General features: G+C 40.1%; 1 protein-coding gene across 5 annotated transcripts in view; it reads left to right on the top strand.

Moving 5' to 3' along the window:
- Nucleotides 1–20,964, top strand: part of AFTPH (aftiphilin) — a 157,762-nt gene extending 136,798 nt beyond the window's left edge. For all 5 annotated transcript variants that reach the window (XM_029593631.1, XM_029593635.1, XM_029593633.1 and 2 more), the window contains 2 exons: nucleotides 11,508–11,631; nucleotides 20,470–20,964. In XM_029593631.1, the coding sequence (XP_029449491.1) occupies nucleotides 11,508–11,631; nucleotides 20,470–20,614 (269 nt within the window). In that variant the 3' untranslated portion in view covers nucleotides 20,615–20,964. The remainder of the gene's footprint in view (nucleotides 1–11,507; nucleotides 11,632–20,469) is intronic.
- The last annotated feature ends 3,039 nt before the right edge of the window (nucleotides 20,965–24,003 follow it).

Here is a 24,003-nt window from a genome sequence, read left to right as displayed (position 1 = left end):
TGCAGGCCCTAGTTACCTATCCGCCTTACACTAAGCTCCTGCAGGACCGGGCGGTACTCCGCACTCACCCTAAATTTTTACCTAAGGTGGTTTCTGAGTTTCATCTTAATCAATCCATCATACTACCTATCTTTTTTCCCAGGCCCCACTCCAACTCCGGGGAACAGACTCTGCATACCCTAGACTGCAAACGAGCTCTAGCTTTTTATCTAGACCGTACAGTTGCTCACAGGAAGAGCACTCAATTATTTGTCTCTTTCCATCCTAACAAGTTAGGACATCCTGTGGGTAAGCAGGCTCTTTCCTCCTGGTTGGCGGACTGCATTTCTTTTTGCTATCAGCAAGCTGGCATTCCTTTTCAAGACCGTGTGAAAGCACACTCTGTGAGGGCCATGGCGACGTCAGTGGCACACCTTCGATCGGTGCCGCTTCCTGACATCTGCAAAGCTGCAACCTGGAGTTCTCTCCATACCTTTGCAGCCCACTATTGTTTGGACAAAGCTGGAAGACAGGACTCCATCTTCGGCCAATCTGTCTTGCGTAACCTTTTTCCAACGTGATGTACCAACACCCTTCCACCTTCCCGGTAGAGTGCGGATGCCCTTTACCAAATACCACCCCAGTTGTTGTGCCTGTTGCACGTCATTGGGTGCATTTGGTGCAAGTCAGGACATCCTCAGCTCGGTACTCACCCATTTGTGAGGACAACCATCCTGCTTGTCCTGTGAGAAAGCAAATGTTGCTTACCTGATGTAACAGGTGTTCTCACAGGACAGCAGGATGTTAGTCCTCACGAAACCCGCCCGCCACCCCGCGGTGTTGGGTTTGTTTTGTTTTTACTTTTTAGGCACTGCCTGTAGCTTTGAAAATCAGACTGAAGGGAGACCCCTGCTGGCTGCAGGGTCAGTGCCTTGCTGGGCATGCCCAGTAGGGGCCAGTCAAAGTTCTGTTTAAACTTTGACAGAAGTTTTCCGTGGTGGGCTCCATCCTCGATGTCACCCATTTGTGAGGACTAACATCCTGCTGTCCTGTGAGAACACCTGTTACATCAGGTAAGCAACATTTGCTTTTTCAATTGACGATTAGAAACAGCATTTTGAATGGTCGTGTTCCATTCTGCTTAGGAAACGCAGTGGAAGTCAAAATATATTATAAACCTTAGTAAAATGGTTAGGCTGTTACAGGGTATTCCTTTGCTTCTGTTAGCAGAAGTTAAGACAACAATGCCCTAAATTCTGCTAAATTTCTGCATCAGATGTGTATATATATATATATATATCGCTTAATTTCTGGAAATGTTCGGCCTGTGGCATTTTTTCTCTTATAATAAATACCTAACAATATTTTACTGTATCCTATACATATTTATTTCTCAGAATTTTGCAGGATAGGGGCCACTGTTATTAACTATTTTACTCTTATCCTGCAGTGTTTAATTTTATATATGTAGAATGAAATATGTAGCCATGTATTCTTTAAAATATATATCTTCGGTCCTGAATTGTTACACTTAAAGAGCAAATGATAATTTCTGTTTATTTAACTAGTATTACAAAGACCAGGCCTATGTTTCTTGAATAATTAAAATTGGGGCCAGTGTGATCATACTTTAAAAATAAATGCTTGTAAAATGAAAGTAAACTTTTAGTCCTACTCAGCCACTCCCTTGACAAACAGACATGTCCTTCTGGTTTTCTGCTGAGGCTGAATAAGATATGAACAGAGTTGTATTCTTAATCTCTATAGGCCTTAGAGTTTAGCATTGGTTTTTGGCATGCTTTGTAGTCTTCAAATTTGTGAAAAACCTCCGTTTTGTAACATAATATCCAGCTTCACTGGCTCCTGAATATATTCATGTTTAACTTCCTTTTTGTTTAAATAAATCCAAGTAAAAGCACTGTGACACTCTGCTATTTTCTTGTTCCTGGATGGCTTGGCCTAATTCTCCATATCCAGCACTGCTTACCTATCCAATGTACAGCACATCAAGAATTCAACTAATCCCATTCCTAACCTTTATTTTTAGTCGCTCATTCAGTGGGGCACAGAAACTGAAGCTAATGCTTAATTGGTTTCCTTAGATGCCTCCTTTCATGACTCTGTCTAGGTTTAGTTGATAGATTTTCTTTTGGATTTGTCTAATTTGAATTTTACCTACCAGTCACTTCATACTCACTGGGCACCTCGGGAATCAGCCATCTGAAGGGACATTGGTTGTGTGTGTATAATGGGAAGGACAGGTTTCTGGGGAGGATGTTATTAGTATTAAATTTTGCATTCATTTTCATGAATCATTGCTTTATTCCCCCCAGTGTTTGTTAGTTTATTTTAAATTATTTATATACCGCATGCTCTGGAAAATCGCAGCGATTCACAGAATTAAAACATACATAATATCACATAAAAACAATTGGTGAAAAATATCAAATAACACAAATTTAAATATACAAACATTACAATAAATGTTCCAAATTACTTAATCACCTCAAAAGTCCGATCCTGATATATTTATTATATTGCACTGTCAGAGATGCTGTATATTTTCCTCATTGTCTGTTTCAAAAGCCTGCTTGAAAAGCCATGTTTTTAAAGATTTTTTAAAATAATTTTATATCAGAGTGAATTCTCAAATGATCTGACATAGCATTCCACCTCAAAGGTCTGGTGACGGAAAAAGCTCACTCCCTACCTTCTTCCAACTGTATCAAATTGAAAGGCATTTGAGCTTGCAGCAGATTTTTTGGTAGCCTCAAAATATGGCCATCAACTCTTTGCTGCTGGCCACATTGATAGCATTCCCTAAAATACTGTTAACCTTAGTGGACTCCTTCATCAGTGCTGGCAGTATTTGAGAAATGAGGCGTTAGAGCAGGGAATAGGCGACTCTGGTTCTGGAGTCTCACAAACAGGTCTGGTTTTCAGGACATCCACAATGAATATTCATGAGGTAACTGCTGTACCCCCATCAATGAGTTTTTAGGCACTTACATGAGATAAATTTGTTTTAATCTGTTTATTATATATATTTTATGCCAATTCAATGTATTATGTTTTTGTTTTATATTTTATTAACTTTGATTTTGTACTTAATAACCTTTTGTTAATTAAAATGTGTATGTACTTTTGTAACCCACCTAGTATAGTGGATAGGTGGGCTACACCTTTATAAATAAATAAATGAGGTATATTAACGTACAGTGGAGGCAGTACATGCAAATACACCTCATGCATAATTCATTGTGGATATCCTGAAAACCAGACCTGCTTGTGGCACTCCAGAACCAGAGTTGCCTACCCATGTGTTAGAGCCTTGGCTTCTGCACCACAGAGGAAGATTAATGTAAAACAGCTTATGAGTGTTCCCAGTCACTGTAAAATCTTTGAATTAGGATTTCAATTGCATTACATTTCTAAGCATATTAAAAAAAAACCAAAATCCTATTTTTCTTTCTTTTTTTTTAACTGATAGTTTCTCCTATTCTTTGGGATTCCAGCTAAGTCTGGCCGCATTGGGCTATGGCTTCATGAGCCTTTGTTTGCAACTAACTGGGTTTATTTCCCCTATTTATATTGTCCTCCCAACATAGCCCAGTCCATTGCAGTGACAATCCTCTGCTAAGGGAACAGACTCAAGCTCCTTCCAAAATGCAGTAACAGACTCAGTTTGACCACTAGGTTGCCACTTAAATGATAGTGTTGCCCTCCCCCTGGGGGGCTGTGAATGCCGCCTTTGTGGTATCCACTAATCCTGGCAGCCACATGAAGCAGGGTTCTGGTCCTTCATATGACATTGCACAGCACCACCCCAAACTTACTATTTCTCTGAAGACGAGCTGTTCACCATAGTTGCACATATGGGTCATGTGGCCATGCTGAGTTCCAAATGAACAGGTTCTTCTAGAGCTTTCTGAAAAGCATAAAAGCCATTCACTGCTATATCTCATGACTGCTATATCTCATAACTCACCTTAGTTCAGATTGTTCGCCGAGACCATCAGACATGTTTCTTCTTCTGAGCCCTGCAGAGCTCAACAAATTGTTTTTTCTTCAAGCTCTTTGCCTAATCCCCCCTACTCCCCAGATCACCCTAATTTGGGTTTTTAGCACTTCTAACATTTGGATTTTTTTCTTCATCATTCTGCTGAGCCAGCCTTCAGCTTTTTCTTCAGTGCAGTTTTGCAGCAAATCACCCAGCCGAATTTTGACATCTCCTTGGATCATGTATATGAAAAGGAAAATGTGTTTGATTTGACTTCGTTGATTTTTCTTACCGTGTCCTAGAAGCAGGCCAATGATTTCATTTTCTGTCCCAGTTTTAAACAAATGATATCCATTGCTGGCCATCATTAGGTTTGCAGTAATTGTCTGGAACGAGCCGATGATGCCTCTGTGTATGACATCTGTGAAGAAAAGTCAGTGCAGTTCAGGCCCAGAAGCATAGGCTCATTGCCTTTCTTGCTGATGAGCTAAAGTTCAGCTCCTTGAAGCTGGTATCAAAGGCTTGACCTGAGGACCACAGACCTTTACCTATTATTGGTGGCCCGCCATGCAAGAGGCCCTCAACCCTTTCAGCTCCTTGATCCGAGGATAGGCTTTAGGAGTCAAAAGAAATCTCATTCTTCTCATTCAAGCCAATTGCAGAGCCCAGACTATTAGAGCAAGGAGCAGAAAAGAACTGGATCATAAAGGAAGGTTACATATTACATCTATTAGAAGTCAGTCACTCAACCCTAGGGCCTACTCAAGTTGAAAATCTCTTCCTTTTGCAGTTCACAGTAGTTGAACCTCTTTCATTGCAGCAGAAGAAGGTGGTGATTTTATTCCAGGTACTTCCTGGTCCCCAAGAAAGACAAGATGATTCTATCCCAGACCTAAGGGATATGAGCAAATTCTTGAAAATGGAAAAATTCAAAATGGTTTACCCTGGGCTCTGTAATTTTTCTTCTAAACAAAGGAACTTGGCTAGGTTGCCTGGATCTGAAGGAGGCATAAAATCACATAGGAATATCCCAGTCACAGGAAATATCTCAGCCAACAACATAGTATTCATGGTGGAAGGAGTAATTTAGAATCAGCAGACAGCAGCTTGGTTCCTGTTGAAAATGTTGGGCCTTATGAATGTAACTTTCATCTGTCGTCTCCATATGCAACAAGCCCAATGGACCATAAAGTCCCAGTGGAACTAGGTCACTCACACTACAGGAGAACATATGTGTAACTCAGAGACTCCTTATCTTGGCGGTTTTCCTATTCCAATTTAACCTGTGGTTTATCCTTCCAAATCCCTCCTTGCCAAATTATCTCAACTATAGTTGCTTCCAGTCTGGGATGGGGAGCTAACCTACAAAGGCTTTGTACCCTGGTCTCTCCAGGAGACAAGATTGCATATCAACCTATTGGAGTTGTGGGTAGTTCTGAACGCTCTGAAAGCTTTCAGAAATCCAGTGGCCAACAAAATTGTCCTAATTCATACATAGACAACCAGATAGTAGTGTTCTGCTTGAACATGAAGGCAGGAATAGGCTCCATCCTCTTGTATTGCAAAATTGTAAAAATGTGGAGCTGGACCATCTTTCACATGATTATGCTAAGAGCCACTTATAGAGCAGGAAGAGACAGAATCAGGGAGGTGAAACTCTGGACTCCTATGAGTGGTCCCTGGATTATGATTTGACAGACAGAATCTTCCTTGAGTAAGGCACACCTAATATGGGCTTGCTTGTGACAGCCTGGAACAGGAAAATACAATTCCACTGCAGGAGAAGAACAGAAGTCTTCCTTGGTACATGTTCCAGTAGAAATTGATCAATAAATCATCATTGCAGGGTATGCCGGATTGAAATGTTTCCTGGCTATAGTCCCTCCCGAAGAAGCCGCACAGCGAAACATGGCTATAATGGGGGACCATAACGCTTAATAAGTTTATATGGGATGCAGTGGTAATATCAAATTTTATTGTTGAAATTTATATTTGGAATAAAACTGCACAAATACAAAGAGAAGCATCTGGATATGTTTATTGACCTTGAATACAAGAACACTTTTCCCTCACATTTTCTGATGATTTCATATGTATGTGAGGTTTTTATATCCACTCTTGCTTTACTACTCATGTGGATTCATAAATAATCATGCAGTGCAACCGGAGAACGTAACTCCACTCTGACATTCAGTTTCTAACTCTCACAGTCTGGATATTGAGGGGTGTGCATTTTGATCTCTTGATTTCTATGAAAAAGTGTCTATAATCTTTATTTCTTCTAGAAAAGGAATCAACCAGCAGCTCTAATGGATTTGAATAGAGGAGGTCTGCCATCTGGTGTGAGGGCAAGGTTCTACGTTCCTTCATTTTGTCTCACAAAAACTAGTTACCTTCCACATCTTTCAGTCTGGCCTAAAGAGCAACTCTGTTAGGCTTCAACTCAATGCAATTGGTGCCTAACCCCAGCATGTAAAGGAAACCCATTTCTGTAAAGCCTGAAATCAGATTCATGCAGGGCTTGCTTCAGCTGAGGCTTCCTGCAGTTTAACATGACATGGAAATGATTCTTACCCAGCTAATGAATGCCCCCCTTCAACCCTCTAGATCTAGACTCATGTTACTTCAGTTAACTGACTTGAAAGATTACATTTTTGGTGGCAGTCACTTCAGCCTGCAGTCATTAAGCTTCAGGTCTAAGTAGCTTATCCGCTCAATGTGGGGCAGTGTAAAGGCTGCATTTACCCACCTCCCACTTCCCAAATACTGCACAATTTACATAACTTCTTCCGAAAAGCAGATTTTATTGATTGGACAAAGATGGCCGCAGCCCATAGACATTGAATAATCAGCAATTAGCAAACATATCAATAACGTCATCATAACTGTACAAAACTCCATAACAACTCGTAACTAAATTAGTGACCAGTGAGGCCCCCCTCCCCCCCCCCCTCCCACTTCTATGTGGTAAGTATAAAATTCAGCTGAGGCGGGCACACACCCCTTGGCCGTATAAGCCGTGGAGCTGTCCTTTGACCCCTGGCCGTTAAAGCCATAGCGTCCGGCGACCAGACTGTGGAAGTCGGGAATGTTTGTTCTAATCGCCCCAGCATTTCCTTCTTTTTTCCCTCTTGGCCGTTGAAGCGTCGAGGGACTGCGCCGGATCTGTTAGGCCGCGTGCCCAGTCCGAACCGCCTCTTCGATCCTCCCTGCCTAGCCCTGCCTACCTTGCCTTCCACGCCCCCATTGTGTCCTTCTTCCTTAGCTTTGAGTTGCAGGTTCTTTATAACAGATTTCAACATAATAGTGTGGGTTCCACACATGTTTCAAGTTCCTGTCTAAGGAAGTGTTATATTTCCATCTTAGTTTTCTTTCCAGCATTTTTCCATAGGCTGCGATGGGAAAGGCTGCGATGGGAAAGGCTCTTCATTCTCTGGCTTGCAAGAGACTTGTTGCTTTCTACCTGGAGTAATTTCAAGCTTCTAGAAAGTCCACCCAACTTTTTGTTTCTTTTGACTCTAATTCTCCTGAAAGTGCAGTCACAAAGTGCAGCATTTCTAATTGGATAGCAGATTGCATCTCCTCCTGTTATGCCCTGTATGCCCAGGCAGGTCTGACCTTTGAGAGTTACGTTAAATGTTGGTTGTCGAGCTAAGGTCTTACCTCGGTGGATGAGATTTGCAGTCCACCCAGCTAAACAGGGAATATAACCCATCTGAGGTTATATTCCCTGTCAACAAAAAGGGGGAACATCACTAAACACTGCCTACAGAGAGGAAATATTTTTTGTCAGAAAAGATTATTTTCTATTTTGAAATGTTATTTAAACAGGGAATATAACCTCAGATGGGTTATATTCCCTGTTTAAATAACATTTCAAAATAGAAAATAATCTTTTCTGACAAATATTTCCTCTCTGTAGGCAGTGTTTAGTGATGTTCCCCCTTTTTGTTGAAGGTGACCCTTAGCCAGGAAGTCCGATGTGAACGACTGTGATGAACTGTTTATCTGCAGGGAAAGCAAAGTTGCTTACCTGTAATAGCTGTTGTCTGAAGATGATCGTTTACCAGTCACACAAACCATCTTTCCTCCCCTTTGGAGTTGTTCTCCCCCATTCAAAGCTATTGTATGGGAGCCGCAGTGCTTGAGCTACCTTGCATGGGCTGTGAAAGTCTTTAATGCCTTTCCAGAAAGCTCATGAAAAATCTACCTGTTCAACGCAGAGCACGGTCACCATTTTTCCTCTGTTCTGCTGCAGCAAGAATATGGAGATTAAAGCAATAGGACTGGCCCATCATGCTCAGCTAATTTCTGATGAGCTGCTGCTGAAGTGCCGTTGCTTCATTTCACATATCTCTGCCAGTGTCCCTATAAGCATTATTAAAAGGGTGTCCTGTTTTACCATTTATAAATCAGGATTTCAAGTCAAAATATTCAGAGTTCTGTAAGACAGAGTATCTATGACAAATTGTTTAATAGACTGTAATTACTGTAACAAATTGCCAGACAAGACTTATTTGGTGGGAGGGAGTACATGATATGAGAATCAGGCCGATCCAATAAATCAGTGCAGAAAACGGGCGCTCGGTGTTGAGCTCCTGCTTTCCTAACACGCGCCCAGCCACCTCTCCTGAGCATGCAATTGAATATTTAAATGAGGGGCTGTCACTGCCAAGGAGATGCTAGGGACAAATGTGCACCCCTAGCCCCCTCCTGGGCAGCGGGCGCCCAGGAGAGGGTTAGGAAAAGGGACGCTCGTTAATTGAGCGTCCCTTTTCCTAACCTGACCGCCGGCACACTTTTTTGTTTAAACTGTATTTATTTATTTATTTATTTTGCATTCTGTCCTTTTTGTTCCTCTAACTTAATATCACCACAATATTAAAACGGAGGAAGTACAGAAAAGCAGTATTTTCTGCTTTTCTGTATACTTTTTTGGGCTGCTCAGAAATTGTGCGGTTCGAGCACACTTTTTTTTTATTTTTTGGATCGGGGAGAACAGCGAATAGCCTCATCAGCAAGCATTTGCGTGTCCTGAGCGCTGTTCGTTTCGAGGGGGGGGGAGGGGGTTGGATGCAGGTTTTGGATGCACTAATCGCCTTATGGAATAAGGGGTTGTGCACCTGTGTCCAAACACGGGTTAAACGGTGTGCTCGGCTGAGCGCACTGGAATGGATCGGCCTGTTTGTTATAAAGACTCCTTGTATTTCTTTTGCTATACTATGGGACTGAGAACCCCCAAAATATCAGAGAATCAAGGGCCCTGTGTAAAATAAATGTAATATAGTTGGGAGCTGATGCTAATGGTTCTTTTTTTTTTTTTTTCGCTCCACAGATGCCACACACTGGCTGTGGTGTACATTGAAATGTTTATTACATTTGTTAGGTTGTTGGCTGTTCAGGTTCCTTCTAGATTATTAAAGAATGGAGCTTTACCTCCTAGATAATCCCATCTCACTACCAGTGAAAGTGTTTCTGACTTGTTCCTGGGAAAGTCCTCTGTTGTATTGTTGCTGCGGTTTTTCTGGGCCTGGCTTTTTCTTAACTTTTTGGGAGCTTTCTATAGCATTCGTTTGACTAACTTGCTACGTCCACTTATCCCCATTAAGGTTCTTTATGTAATGCAATCACTTTTTCATGTTCTCATTAAACTTAGTATAGTGGATAATTTAATTTGTTTAAAAATGCACTGTGTATATGAGTCATAATCTGACATCACAGTGTGCTATGTTATTGGGAATGAATCAGCCGAATCAAGTTACACATTTTTCTCCCCAGCAATGTCCTCCTCCACGCAATAAAGATTTTCTTTAGAACAGGCCTTCCCCCAGATTGTATCTGCTGGCTTACCCACTTGTGAATTGCAGCTCAGACACTCTTAAAGTAACATCCACCCCTGGGGCTTTAGAGGGAATGTGGGTAGCATTAACACAAACCTGCACGGCACACACTGAAAGGTGATTTCAGAAACAACCTTTTCTTACAGCATTAGTACGTAACATTTTAGGAATTGGGATGAAGTACTTTTCATAGATTTTACAACCTAGCAAGTAACTCTATTTTGCATTTGAACAGTTATATTACAACGTCATACATTTCCAATGGGAAGAAAATCTCTTAAGAGCCCTCCAGCATTACATCTCTGTTCAGTTTGGCACCTTAATGGGACTTTCTAAAGCTTTTGCAAGCCAAACCATTTCCAGTGGTGATCTGTGCTTGCTGTGGGAGGCAGGTGTACTCTGAATGTTCTGTTTCTGCTTTCTTCTGTAAACATCTGACACTCTGTTTAAAAATTCATAGTCTGGATTTTGGAGTCAAACATTGTTTGTAATTCACTTTGGGGGTTCAGTAAGCTGGGATATAAATCCAAATAGAAATGTACCTTTTAAAAATTTTATTTCTAAACTATATTGTAAAAAAAAATGGCATACTGAAATCAGCCAGGGTGTGCAGAAAACACTGACCATGTAACCCAGTGTTTTCCAATTAACATTAGCCTGTTGAGGCTTGTTTACTCATTGTTTCTTGGTTTATTTCTTCATCCTGCACCTGAAGTCACCAGATTTGAAATAGTTGTGGCTTGCTTCCTGTTGCGATAAGCTCTCCTTTTGACTGACAAGTTTGAGTAAAATGCTGTGCAGTCATGAAGGTAGCTGCGTGTATGCGAGGTGTACATGCACTAGCTCCGAGTCCTGAGTGGCACTGAGCTATAGTAACCCTGTATTGGAGTCGTATGCTGTAGGCAAATTTGTCTGTCACCTGATTTCTCCAGCTGTCCTTAAATTGTTTGCAATGTTCTTCACAAATATTGAGTTGAATAACATGTTTTAATCCAGCTCATTTTCCATAGATCAGCTGAACACGTTTGTGAATTGTTTTTTCAGGAAATCTTGCTAGTTTTTCTTTCTACAATTTGAGGCATAGGTTCTGCTCTTAGAAAGTGGCAGAGTCCTGTATTTTGTGAATGGTCTAGCCATAGGTATTCATGGCGAGATGTGGAAAAGGGCCAGGGTTTGAAGTGAGAAGGCAGGGACCTTCTAGGGGGTTCTCTAGATGGGACTGGTCATCCTTGAACTGTATTTCAGCAGTCTACAAAAACCGTGCTAAAAGTCATGAAGACCTCATTCAGGACTTGATTTAATGGATAGGTAAAATTCAGACTGTAAGGACAGGCCCATCCCCTCACCTTTTCAGATTATAGTACAAGTATGGTCCATCTCTAGTGATGTGAGTGTTACCTTATCTGCTTGCATATTAAAGATCTGATTGCCAGGCACAAATGCCATTAAATTAACAGCTTAGAAACAAAAGAATGCACAGAAAAGATAAATCCCAATGACCATTTATCTGTGTACTTGTAACATTTAAAAAATATATTTTGCATATATTAGTTTCTTAATTTTTGCATTTTTTTACAGAAATATAAATGAATCAGATGTTTACAGTAAAGAAAGCATTTTAGCTAAAATGTGTCTAATAACAGCAACCTTGCATCCTACCATCACTGACTATTGTTTTATGCTATAAGGTGTGGATCCAGAGTTGTATGAGTTGACAACTTCAAAATTGGAAACCTCCAACACAAGCAGTAAAGTAACGGACGCGTTTGCGAGACTTATGTCCACAGTAGAGAAGACGAGCACATCAACAAGGTAAATTTGGTAACTGCTTGAGATGTAGCGCTGAGCACTGTGTCCTGTGCCTGCAGTGTGATAGATCACGTCCCAATATGATTATTTTAGGAAGTAATTGAATTGTGCAATTAGAATAGGTAACCTGAAAACTTTCTGGCAAGTGAGCTTACTCAGGAGACTTATTTAAGCCAGTGTTTCTCAGACTGGTCCTGGAATTACCTCCTAGCCAATCTAATTTTCATGATCACCACAAAGAATATACAAGTGCTAAATTTGCATGCAGCATCTCCAATGTATGCAAATCTGTCTCATTCCCAGTTATTGTGAATATCCTGAAAACCAGATTGGCTAGGGGGATACTCCAGGACCGCCATCAGAAACAGTGATGTAAGCCATACTACCATGTCGGCAGAGACTGTCACAACTGAGATCAATAATTTGCCTCTCTGGAGAAAGATGTTTCATCTATTTATTTATTGAGATTTATATTCCACTTTTTTGGGGGGCACTTCATTGCTGGGCTAATCATACTCACAGATGGAAAAATTTATGGGTTTTTTTTGTTTTGTTTTGTTTTTTATACTCATGTTTAATCTCTACAAACAGCAATAGTTCGAAGAGCAAAAAACCTCCTCAAGAAATGCAGATGTACATTATATCCAATATCTGTGTTTCAGAAGCTGCTTTGCTCTGCTTCTCTGCACAGGAAAAACAGGTCCTGGGCTCTTTCCTAACAGACACCAAAGCCCCTGGAAGTTATCAGGCAGTGCTATTGGTTTGCCTCAACCAGGAGCGTCTGCCACAGGCAGTAACCAATAGCATGTCCATCCTTGAACTCAGGTCGCGTCTGCTGCCTTAATACAGCAGAATGCCCACACTTTCCCAAGTCCATAACGATTCATAAAAAAGGCTGTTCTCTCAGATTCACTGAATGTTGCAGTATGCCATTAAGGACAAAGAATGTTATCTACTATAATACCAACAAGTATCTATGGTTGTTAAATTGCCATTTGAGACAATCACCAAGAATGCAGCCACCATCACCGAGAAGGAAGGACAAGAAAAAATAAATAATTTCTATCTGCATACAACGTATTAAGGAAATGGAATTACTGTTTTTAGTGCAGTAGAGAAAAATGTTGTGTATCTACTCCTTTGATTTATTTCTCCTTTCTGCCAAATAACCAGCGGAACGTTTCTAGTTCATTACAGTGTCCTTAACACTGACCATAATTTTACTGTAAATTGGAACCACTCTACATTTTCTGAAGAATTAGTATAAGCAAATATCATTATAGGAGGCTGTGATATTTGCAGCCTTTTTTTTTTAATCAGTCTTCCCTTTTTGTTTGTAATTTTTTTTTTTTTTTTAACAGTGCATTTGAGTTTACTAATAGAATGACAGATCTTGGTTGTGGTGCTGTTGCAGCGGGTGTGCCGCCATGCCTGAGGCAAGGCTGGACTGTACTGCACTGCTTTTATGGTGGGAGTACATCTGCAATGCTGTTGCAGCAGGAATACTTTACTGTCAAGGCAGGGGGTGCAGCTGGGCTGTGTGGCAGTCATGGCGAGGGTGCAGCTCCATGCCTTGGGCTGGTGTGGCAGAGGTGCAGCTTTGTCTGTCATGTGGCAGAGTTGCAGCTTCATGTGTGGGGCTGGTCTGTGATGGTGGTGGAGATGTTTCCACCTTTCATAACATTAAAATCCAAATTGCGTAATAAAAAAAAAAAAACTTTAAAAAAAATTGTGGGTTCCACAATTGCAGCTGCCTCTGGTACACCTACAATAGTATTCTTTAAAAAGAAATCCACAGTAGTTCTTTTTGTTGGTTGTCTAAAGGAGATAGGACTCTCTTGGATACTATTTTAAAGGCAAAACAGGTTGGTTGTTGTGGAGATCCAGGTATCCCCTGGGTGTTCAACCTTATGTGTCTCCAAAAGCTTAGGCAACTTCACCCTTATTTATCCATATAGGATCTAGCTATGGTTGGCTATGCATTAATGATGTCCAAAACTGATTACTGTAACACTTTATATCAGCGCCTACCGTTTAATTTCTTGCTCCATCTTCAGCTTCTCCAGAAGATGGCGGCTAGATTTTTGACAGGGGCCAAAGTTAGGGACCACATTATGCCGGTCCTGAACAAGTTCCATTGGCTGCCTATTCCACTCAGAATCCGGTTTAAGGTCCTTTGCTTTATCTACAAATGTTTGAACCATAAGGGCCCAGAGTACCTCGCTGGCCAGTTCATGCATTATTCACCAGGGAAATCACTACAGTTTTCTCAACAAGGGTTGCTTTAAGTTTCTGCACCATGTGTGATCAAGTTGGAGTCCCTCATCATCCTGCTTTTTACTTTGCTCCAATTATGTGGAACACTATCAGCATCTCAAAACATCTGTACTTGGCCTATAGAAAAAGATTAAAAGCTTGTTTTTTTAAGCAAGCTTTTCCAGGAAAGTAAACTTCTAAGTGGGCTGTATGGGATAAGCTACTGGGGATTCAAGTGGCAGATGGCAATTAATGTAGACAAGTGCAAAGTGATGCACATAGGGAAGAAGAACCCAAATTATAGTTACTCGATGCAAAGTTCTACATTAGCAGTCACCACCCAGGAAAAAGATCTAGGCATCGTCATGGATAATATGTTGGAATCCTCTGCCAGGTGTGCAGCAGCAGCCAAGAAAGCAAATAATGCTAGGAATTATTAGGAAAGGAATGGGGAATAAAACGGAGACTATCAAAATGTCTCTGTATCGCTCCATGGTGCAACCTCATCTCAAGTATTTTATGTGCAGTTCTGGTCGCCACATCTCAAAAAAGATATAGGGGAATTTAGAAAAGGTATAGAGAAGGGCAACCAAAATGATAAAGGAGATGAAACTATCACCCTGTGAGGAATTGCTAAAGAGGTTAGGGCTCTTCAGCCTGGAGAAGAGACGACTGAAGGGAGATATGATAGAGGTCTATAAAATGATGAGTGGATTGGAATGGGTAAGTACGAATCTGTTTATGCCTTTAAAAAGTACAAAGACTAGGGGGGACATGCAATGAAGTTACTAGGTAATACATTTAAAACCAATAGAAAATACTTTTTTACTCAAAGCATAATTAAACTCTGGAATTTGAGGTCAAAGCTGTTAGGGCAGCTGGATTTAAAAAAAGTTTGGACAAGTTTCTGGAAGAAACGTCCAGAAACCATTATTAAGGTAAACATGAGAAAATCCATTGCTTGTCTCTGTGATAAGCAGCATGGAATCTATTGAACTTAGAAATCCCGCCAGTAGTAATTCAGAGAAGGGATCAGCAAGAGTAGTGAAAGAGCTATCAGAAAGCTTATTCTTCTCCAAGACCCAATCTAAATCAGATTTCACAACATCAGTCTCTCCATGGGACCTCCGTAGTACATAAGAAGCTAGTGGCACTGATTTAGACACAGGCGTAAACTTCAGTAACAGAAGGAAATGGCCAGACTACAGAACCTCATCCAATGTAATATCAGAAATAACATTTTTCGATAGGCAGTTGAAATCAGCAATAAATCCAAAATATGTCCGGCTTGATGTGTTTGGGAGCCCAGTTAACTGAGATAACCCAATAGAGGCAATAACAGGTAAAAATAACCTAGTTGAATTACAGTCTGTGCAAATATTGAAATCCCCAAGCAACAGCAAATGACGATAACGAAGATGCAGAGAGGACAAAAAAATCTAAAAGGGAATCAAGAGGCCTCTTCTAGACCTGCAGACCAACTGTCCACTTTCCAAAACTAACCACTAAACTCTCCCCATCAGAACCCAGCTTATGTGGAATACACTTAAAGGACAAGGTAAAATGCAAAAATCCCCCAACCCACCCCACTTTCCCGCTACCCAGCCTTAGCATGATGAAAATAAGAATACCCCAGAGGACAAAGCTGATTCAACAACAAAGCAACAGCATTGATATGCCAAGATTCAGTGACTACAATCATATCGGGCTTTAAATCCAACAGATTTATTACCGACTGAGCAAGAGTTGACATATATTATATATTATGGAAAGGGGAATTATAGCCTTGACCCACACCCCATACCCTGGGAGTAACCATTTCACCATTATTTATGGGGTTTGTAAGGTTTTTTGGGTTTGTTTTTTTTTAAATATTTGTGTTTGTAATCTGCTTCAAGATGTTTTATGGGAAGCAGAGTATCAAATTTGATATTAAAGTAAAGTGAATATGCTAGCACGTGGTAGAAATGTCTGGCAGGGTCTTCATTTATATGAAGGTCAGGTGATAGCTCATGGCAGCGCAGCTCCCATTTTGTCATCCTCACTTTTATCATCAAGTTCTGTAATCACAGTGCTGATTTAACACCAAAACAAATTGTCGTAGTTGGAACTTGGCAGCATTACTTCTCCATGAAATCTTTGATGAAGAAATATTAAGAGTCTGCTTCATTAAACCTTTTCTCTGGGAAGAAGTTTAATAAATGAGAATCTAAATGTGGAGCAGAATGAAGCCACTGTGATCAGTGCTCCTGGAAGGCTAGTGAGTGTCTTCTCACAGGACAGCAAGTGTAGCACTATCATGTTTACTGGGGCTAAGCAAATCTGCACCTTAAATGCCAGACTTAATTCAGATCCACTCTGTGCAGAGTCACCAGATCTCTTGTATGTTCTTTTTGAATAGTCTGACAATATAATCTCCTTTCGGTATTTTGGGTACCAATACATCCAAATCCTGAGATGTACATTCATGCTATACTATTTTTTTTAAAGTTGTACGTATTAATAACAGATAAAGACTAAAATTAGACAAGTATCTTTTTCCCCCCAGACATTACCTAACTTCAAGTGCTTAAGACAGAAAAGGCAAAACCACCTCAATGATTGCATTTACTGGTTTGATTAGTTTTGTCATATTTTGAGTACAGTTCAGTGCACAAGTGAACATGTAAACAGATTTTATTTTTGCATCTTAAAAATAATTTTCTGCTTTTAGAAATTGCTTCTTTTTTTTTTTTTTTTTTTTAATTTTATTTTTTTAACATTTCATCTTGTGGCTGTAAGGTTCCAGTTGCCTCCCTCAGTGTCATATATAGCCATTGTTAGTCACACTGAAATTTAAGGCTGTAACCAGTAGAGGGAGCTCTACACTTGAAGGTTAACTAGGACTTCCATATTATTGAGGATTTTGGTTCAACTGCCCAGGGTAGGTCCTGCCTGAGGCACAGCTGTTGTGGAGATCTAGATAAGTCAGTACACATTTGTAAAGTGAATTTTATCTGGATTAAAGAGACTACTATTTTGACTAACAAGTTAAAATGTGTGACAAATAGGCTTGACTCCACCAACATACCTGGGTCTAATTGTGAGTTTAGTGTGCCCATGTTTGAATCGCTCAGGCCACAGGAAACAACCTACCCAACCTTATCAGAGCTGTCTGGAAAATAACCCTGTAAAATGGATTTCACTCAGCTCTGACCTGACTCTCTGTATGTAGACTGTCAAATGGTGACCCACCTGCTTCTTCAGAAATTTCATCAAAGGTTTCAGAATCTCCTTTTGGCAACTTTAACATTTTGGCAGTGGAGGTTAAAATTTCATCATTTATTCCAGTAAATCTGGAAATTCCTAAATTGATGATTGACAAATTTGGCAATCTTCATAATAAATTGAGCTTCTAGGTACAGGTTAAAACCTACTACAAAGCTGAAGCAAAAGCGGTTAATCTGAAGTGGTTTATTTGTACTTGATTTCAGATACAACAGGTGTGGCACGCTTATTTTTAAGTAGTCTTCTTTTATACACGTTTATGAAATTGGGTTGAATTACTGAGCAGATGTGCAGAATACCAGCATAGAAATTATGGTTGCATAGTCTTTTATAACTAAGCCTCTGGATGCTCTAGTATTTTTCTAGTGTCTCAAATATTTTTAGCAGCACAGTCAGTGGAGGTAAGATCAGTACCAGAATCTAAGAAGACGTGGGCTAAGCAAAGAGGAGCCTACATTGAGAAGAATTGAAGGGAGAGACAGACAACTGGGGTTTATAGCTTTGGAAAGGAAGCAAGTTGGACAAACTAGTTGGGTCTTACAGTCATTATCTTATGCTCTTATTTTCTTTGTTTCTGTGAGAGGAATAATACGTCTTAATCTTAACATAATATCTGTTACTCATAGTATATGAAATAATTTAACAGGTGCAAATGAAGAAAACGTCCGTAAACCAGTATATTGTTACGGCTGATGTTTTATGTCTACTGTGTGCCAGCTGTAATTAACGTTTTTCTGCGAGACACACTCTTAGTACAGCCATGCACATAAATGAGTGAAGCCCTCAGTACATCTGACTTTAATGTGCATTCTCCCAGATGTCAATCAGTGGAATCTGGTTTTGTGTCCTCTTTCTATGCATTCTTGTATGAAGTATGGTAAGGGTGTTGTGCCTTGGTGTGATTTGCTAACTTTCACATATTAGGCAAACGATCCATATCTACAAGAACACCACTTCCATACCTCTCTGTATTGTTAGGATACCTTTTGTATTTGGGCTTTTTTTTTTTTTTTTTTTTGCTGCCAAGTGGGTTAACATAAATTTAATATAAGAAATTTTATATTGCAAGATTTCAAATGATATGAATAAACATAATAACATGGTAGATGGCAGAAAAAAGACCAATTGTCCACCCAATCTGCCCAGTTGTACCTGATTGCATGGATGTATCCCAGCTGGCAGCCATAGATGCCTTACTGGTTCTCTACTATCCGGGATATATGAACATTAACATCCCATACTTAATCCAACATCCAGCCCTCCCTATCCTTACCCCATGTCTTACTCCAAGCTTTGTAATATTCTAAGCAGTTACCAAAACACTGTTGAGGCTGTTGCTCAAATATTGAGCCTCTGAGGTCCCTATGGCCTTCCTGGACAGTGCCCAGTCATCACCAATCTGTCAGCAGTGAATCAGTTGGTTTCTGGAGAATTGTAGTTTGCTGATACCAACCTTGGCTACCCGTTAGCGTTTAGTATCATTAGGTCATGCTTCCTTTAGCCATCATTTGTTTTGTCCTTATCACTGTTTCTCCTGCTTCTGCCCTAAAGGATGAGAAGGGTATTTTATTACCTTTATTTTATTTTTATTATGTGTTATGTCTTCCAATTGTACTCTGCTCAGATTACCTTTTATAAAATCAGCAGGGTAAAAATAAATAAGGGTGGGTTGTTTGCTATAGTTCAATCTCAAACTAGTGTCATATCCTATGACACCCGGCAAGGACCACACAACCTCACGTGCAACGTCACAAATCCCAGCTGATCCTCAACTGCCTCCTCACTGCGAGGGATCCTCTGGGTTTATTGCAATGCTGCCTTGAATTCCACAAGTATTTTTGTCTCCACCACCTCTGCTGGGAGTTTATTGTATGCAACCACCATCTTTTTTTTTGGTTTTGAAGAACAAGTCAACAATCAGGTTTTCTCAGCATTCAAATCACAAACGTGTCTATATGGTGTATGTGAAAGAGGATTACAAATTATCTCCTCCACAATGTGGAAGCAGAAGTTTAGTGAATTATGGTAGAAGTGTGTCAGTCATGTTGAAGTATTTCAGCCAGAGATGTTTGTAGCCGACTGATTTAAAAGTATAATCTGATAAAACCTGAGAATTACCACTCTCCACCTCTCCCAGATTAACCATCTTCAGTCCACAAACAGTAGAAGAATTCTAGTCACCACTGTCACACACAACTACCTCCCGAGTCACACTCGTCCCATGCGACCACGTTCTTTGTGTTTATAAGCATTTAAGTCGATCTGAAATTCTGAAATCATTTGCAACTCATTTTAGTTTTTAGTTTTTTTTAAATCCATGTTAGTTTCCTCTTGCTCCTTTTGGAATTGGAACTGGCCTGTCTGGGCTATGGTGCCATGAAGCTTTATTTGCAGCTGGCCAAGCTTTTTTACACATTTTTAAGCCCTCGCCTGTCTAGCCCAATGCAATACTAATCCTTGGCCAAGGGCCACAAACCATGGCTCCCTCCAGAATGTGGAGTCTCCGGGCTTGAAGTCAAACCCTGGTCACTCGCAGGGCAATGTTACTGCACTGCTGTTTGGGTCAGCCTCGATGCGCAGCTATTCTCCTGCTTCCAGTCTGATCGGCAGAATGGAACAGAAACGGGACTGTCCCTTTAATAATAACACGCTGTGCATGCAGAAAGAAAAAGGAAGAAGTTTCTGTACAAGTACCACAAATTTGCATTTTCAAAATAAGAATAAAGATTAGCCAAGCTAGTGAAGTAGCAGGTCATTAGCACTTTCCTCACATTTTATCAGAAGCTAACAGAACAGACACAACTTGTTGGTGAAGGAGGAGAGCACTATCCTTTGATGATAAATGGGGCAAGATTTCCATAAAATCAATACGCAGAACTTTAATAATGAACTTGAGTATGGCGTTGTAGGGCAGCAGGGAGTAAGTGTCATAAGCACCAGTCACTTGGCAGCCATGTCACATTGCAGAGACTGTTAAGTTGGTGAATTGTGTCTTTACTGAAGAATCATCTTTTATTTTATCCTCTCTACCATTACTGCACTGAAAAGAAACCCAACTGTCCAAATTCTGATACCCCCCCTCCCCCCAAAGAGCACAAAATGGTAACAAAGCTTGATAATGGGGCAGTTGTGATGTGGATTTGGTAGAGCAGACACATTGACCTACTGAAAATTGCCTTATACACACAGCTGACCAGCTGTAGGAGCTGCTCTTTAACTCCTTCCCGGCTTTTGTCTCGTACACACCCTGCACCAGGAAGTGAGAGACTGATACACTGTCTTTCTGTTTTTCTCCTCCCCCCCCCCCCCCCCCAACAGGAAACCTAGAAAGGATGAGCACCTTAGTGAAGAGGCTGCCATGGTGATTGCCAGCCTCCCTGACTTATCTTTCATGCACGCCAAGGTGTTGATGTTTCCAGCCACATTAACACCTGCAGCAACTCATCAAGAAAAACTAGACTGATAACTGACACCAGTTGGATGTTTTATATTGATCTTTGTTCCAGCGGGGATGATAATTTAAAAAAAAAAAAAAAAAAAAAAAGCAGTTTTGCTTTAAAGAAAAAAAATTCAAGTTCAGATGATTTGTTGGTAAGCAGCACTAGAAAGGTATACATAGTAATGTATATTTATTTCCATACTGAAATCCTAAATTTATATCTGAAAAATAAACCTGTAAATATAAATTTTTTTGGCGGGGAGGGTTTGAGATTTTTGGAGATGTATTCTATTTTGTTGTGTTAGGTTACATGCATTTCTGTCTTTGTGAAATACACTGGTATTGTCCTTCTTATGGGAGAGAAAAAAAAAAAAGCCAAACAAACCTAATTAGAAAATGCAAACCTTCACTGCCTGATAAATCCCTTCAAACCAATTTCATTAGTATGTTATTTTTTTGTTTTTCAATAATGAATTCTGTTACATTCAAAATTCCAAAATGTTACAGCTGTTCAGTTTTGTGTGCGTTTGTAACTATTTCTTTAAGTGAAGTTGGGGTAGTGTTAACTGCACCATTATTGGGTTTATTGTATCTTCTCCCATAACCCCCTCTTTTTTTTTTTTTTTTTTTTTTAAGGTACTCTATATTGTATCTGTACCCTCTTTCTGTATGTTACAATGTGAATCACTGGTGAGAAGGCTTGACATGGGGCTAATGCATAGATTGTTTACTTTTAATCAACTTGATTTGGGAAAGGAGGACCAAAGTCATATGAATGTCTTATGATGAAATTTGCTGGTTCTAATTTTTTTCTTCTACTGTACAACTATAGCTATATTTTATTTCTTTACTGAGGATTTTGCACAGTGTAAAGTGACATAATCATAGATTGCTATGGTTTAGGCTGTATATACAGTAAAAGCAATGGGATGTAAATGTGTGGGAAAATTCCTATGGAAAAAAAAAATATGTAGAAGAACCTCTAAAAAGGTTAATGTGCATGCCCGAGGTCTTTTGAGATTTAAGTGTGTAAATTTCCTTTTAGCTTACACTGAAATAAAATAATTTAAAATAAATGGTCTGGTCTCGACTTTCCTGGCTGACATTTTTTTTAAACCTTGGCATTGTATTGCAGAGTGTAAAAGTTGTGTAAAGCAGAAGCATCCTTAGCATCCACATCAAGGTACCTTCAGTGACAGAACTAGAGGCAGGAAGGTTAAAACTAGCCATGCCAAGTCCAGTGCTATTCCTTGCAATTATGGATTGTACAAAATAGGTTACTGGTAGCAAAATATTTTATTTTAACAAAATATTTTAACAAAACAGAAAGGAACTGTTTATATAGTTCAAATAGGCTAATAAAATATGTTGCAAATCTGTATATTGTCCAGGCAAAAGGATCATTTGTGGTTATATTTTCACAGACTGCAATATTTCTTTCTTTTGTTTTCTGAACATCCCATCCAGCTTCGGATACGTTATTTTTACAGCGATGTGAAAAAGTACCACGATTACAAACAAGTCACACAAATACAAGCAAACTTCAGGCAGTACGTGGTTTTCATCTCAGCTACCATCATTACCCCAATTTCCCAGGTCAGAACAAGAAATATTTGTTCTGTCCTCATATGTTTCCTGCATATCTGAAAACATACCTCAATGACTCGGAAGGCTAAGAAAAGTCCAAGGAAGGTATAGGCTTAGCAGGACACACACAGGCATGTACTAAGCAAGGCAAATGATTTCAGCAGTCAGCACCTTACAGATCTACAGAACAGCACTGTATTTCTGGGGAGGCTGTCCAAATATTATAAACTGATACAGCCCAAAACAGTGTGATGTTATCATGAAGGAGACTAAATACGTTTTGATGATGGAGAAAAAGGTGGTGGGGGGAGGGGAATGAGATGAGAAAGAGGGAAGTATTAGGCTTATGGTCAAGGTGCCTGAGCCTCCTCTCACCATCACCTCCTGAAACTCTCTGCCTGAGTCCTAAGTCTCAGAGATGCACAGCCTAGAGATTGTGACTTACATAAAAGAGGGGAGCCTGAAGAACTACTGTAAAAGCAATGCCCTAGTATACCTCTTGCCTAAGCGCTATGAAGGGAGCTCAGAGCCCTCATCACTAGCAATCATTCCTCCTGACCTCACAGTATCTGGCCTTCTGAATAGTGTGTCAGCGGAACAGTGCAACTATTGCTGCAAGTGAGAAATGCCGGAAGTGACAGTTAAGAGAACTGCATGTCATGCATGAATGCTACGTTTTGCTCATATGTTGTTTATGGCTACGACCTGTCATGTTTTCATGAGCTGTATGCATCCCATTTAGAGTCTGTTGTGACCTCAATCAAAGTATCTCACTATCCTGTCTGTTGGTTCTGATGAGTTTGGAAATGTTCTTCATATCTCTCAGGGTTCAACAAGTTCTGAAGTTTATGGATAATGAGTGATTATCTCACCGAAATCTTCTTCAAACTGCCTATGGAGATACCATGATAGAGAATTGCAAGCTGGTTAAGGAAGTACACATCCTTTACCTAAGGCTGTTGGAGGGTTCAATTCCTCCTCCTCTCCTAACGTGGTTGTGTGGGTGAGGTGTGCTCTTCTGTCTCTTGTCTGGGGTCATGAGGGTTGTAGAGGGGGTTAGGAACTACACAGATGGTGAGGATTGACCAAGGAGTGCAAGCCATGATTGGGATACAAGAGTCAATAGAAGACCCAGATGGGTGTGACACTATGTAGACATTAGTGAGTTTGAGCCATATAAATGCATGGCTCTATGAGAACAGCTAAACTAGGATTCCCAGCCTTCAAACTGCTATACCTAATGATGGGGTTTGATGTGTATGAATCCAAGCTTTTAAAGGAAGTTACTGCAATGACTATTGTAGAGGGTGATCAGGAGGAAATAAAATTGGGGAAAAGGAAATTCTGGGACAAGGTATTTACAATTCTAAATGTATTAAAACCTAAGCTTGAATTATCTGCATACTTAATATTTTGAAAGAGTTTAATAAATAATGATGAGAGGATCTAATTTGATATTTGTCAATACTGTCCTTACCTTGATTAGTAGAAGAATAGCCTTAAAATGGAAGGCCCTATTGCTCTTGTCCACTGAGCATGGCATATCTGTAGGAATAAAAACTGTTTCAACTATGCTTCCATACAGCAAAATGAACTTTTACTTCCCATTGGACCCTGGCCTGTATTTGAGAAATAGAGATGCTGAACTTCTAATATAGCTGCAGTAGTTGACTGACTTACTTCCTGTGCCAAACACATTGTCTAAGCCTCTGTTTAAGAATTAAATCCCTCAGCAATTAGAGAAGGGACAAGACAATGCAGACCTGCTGTTTGTACATGAGAGGAGACAGACCTAAAGCTTCAGCCAAGCTCAGAAGTTCCTGGCA

This window comes from Rhinatrema bivittatum, chromosome 3 (assembly GCF_901001135.1).
Source record: "Rhinatrema bivittatum chromosome 3, aRhiBiv1.1, whole genome shotgun sequence".
Lineage (NCBI taxonomy): Eukaryota > Metazoa > Chordata > Amphibia > Gymnophiona > Rhinatrematidae > Rhinatrema > Rhinatrema bivittatum.
Note: the sequence above shows the minus strand (reverse complement) of the source record. Positions and strands in the feature narration are given on the sequence as shown.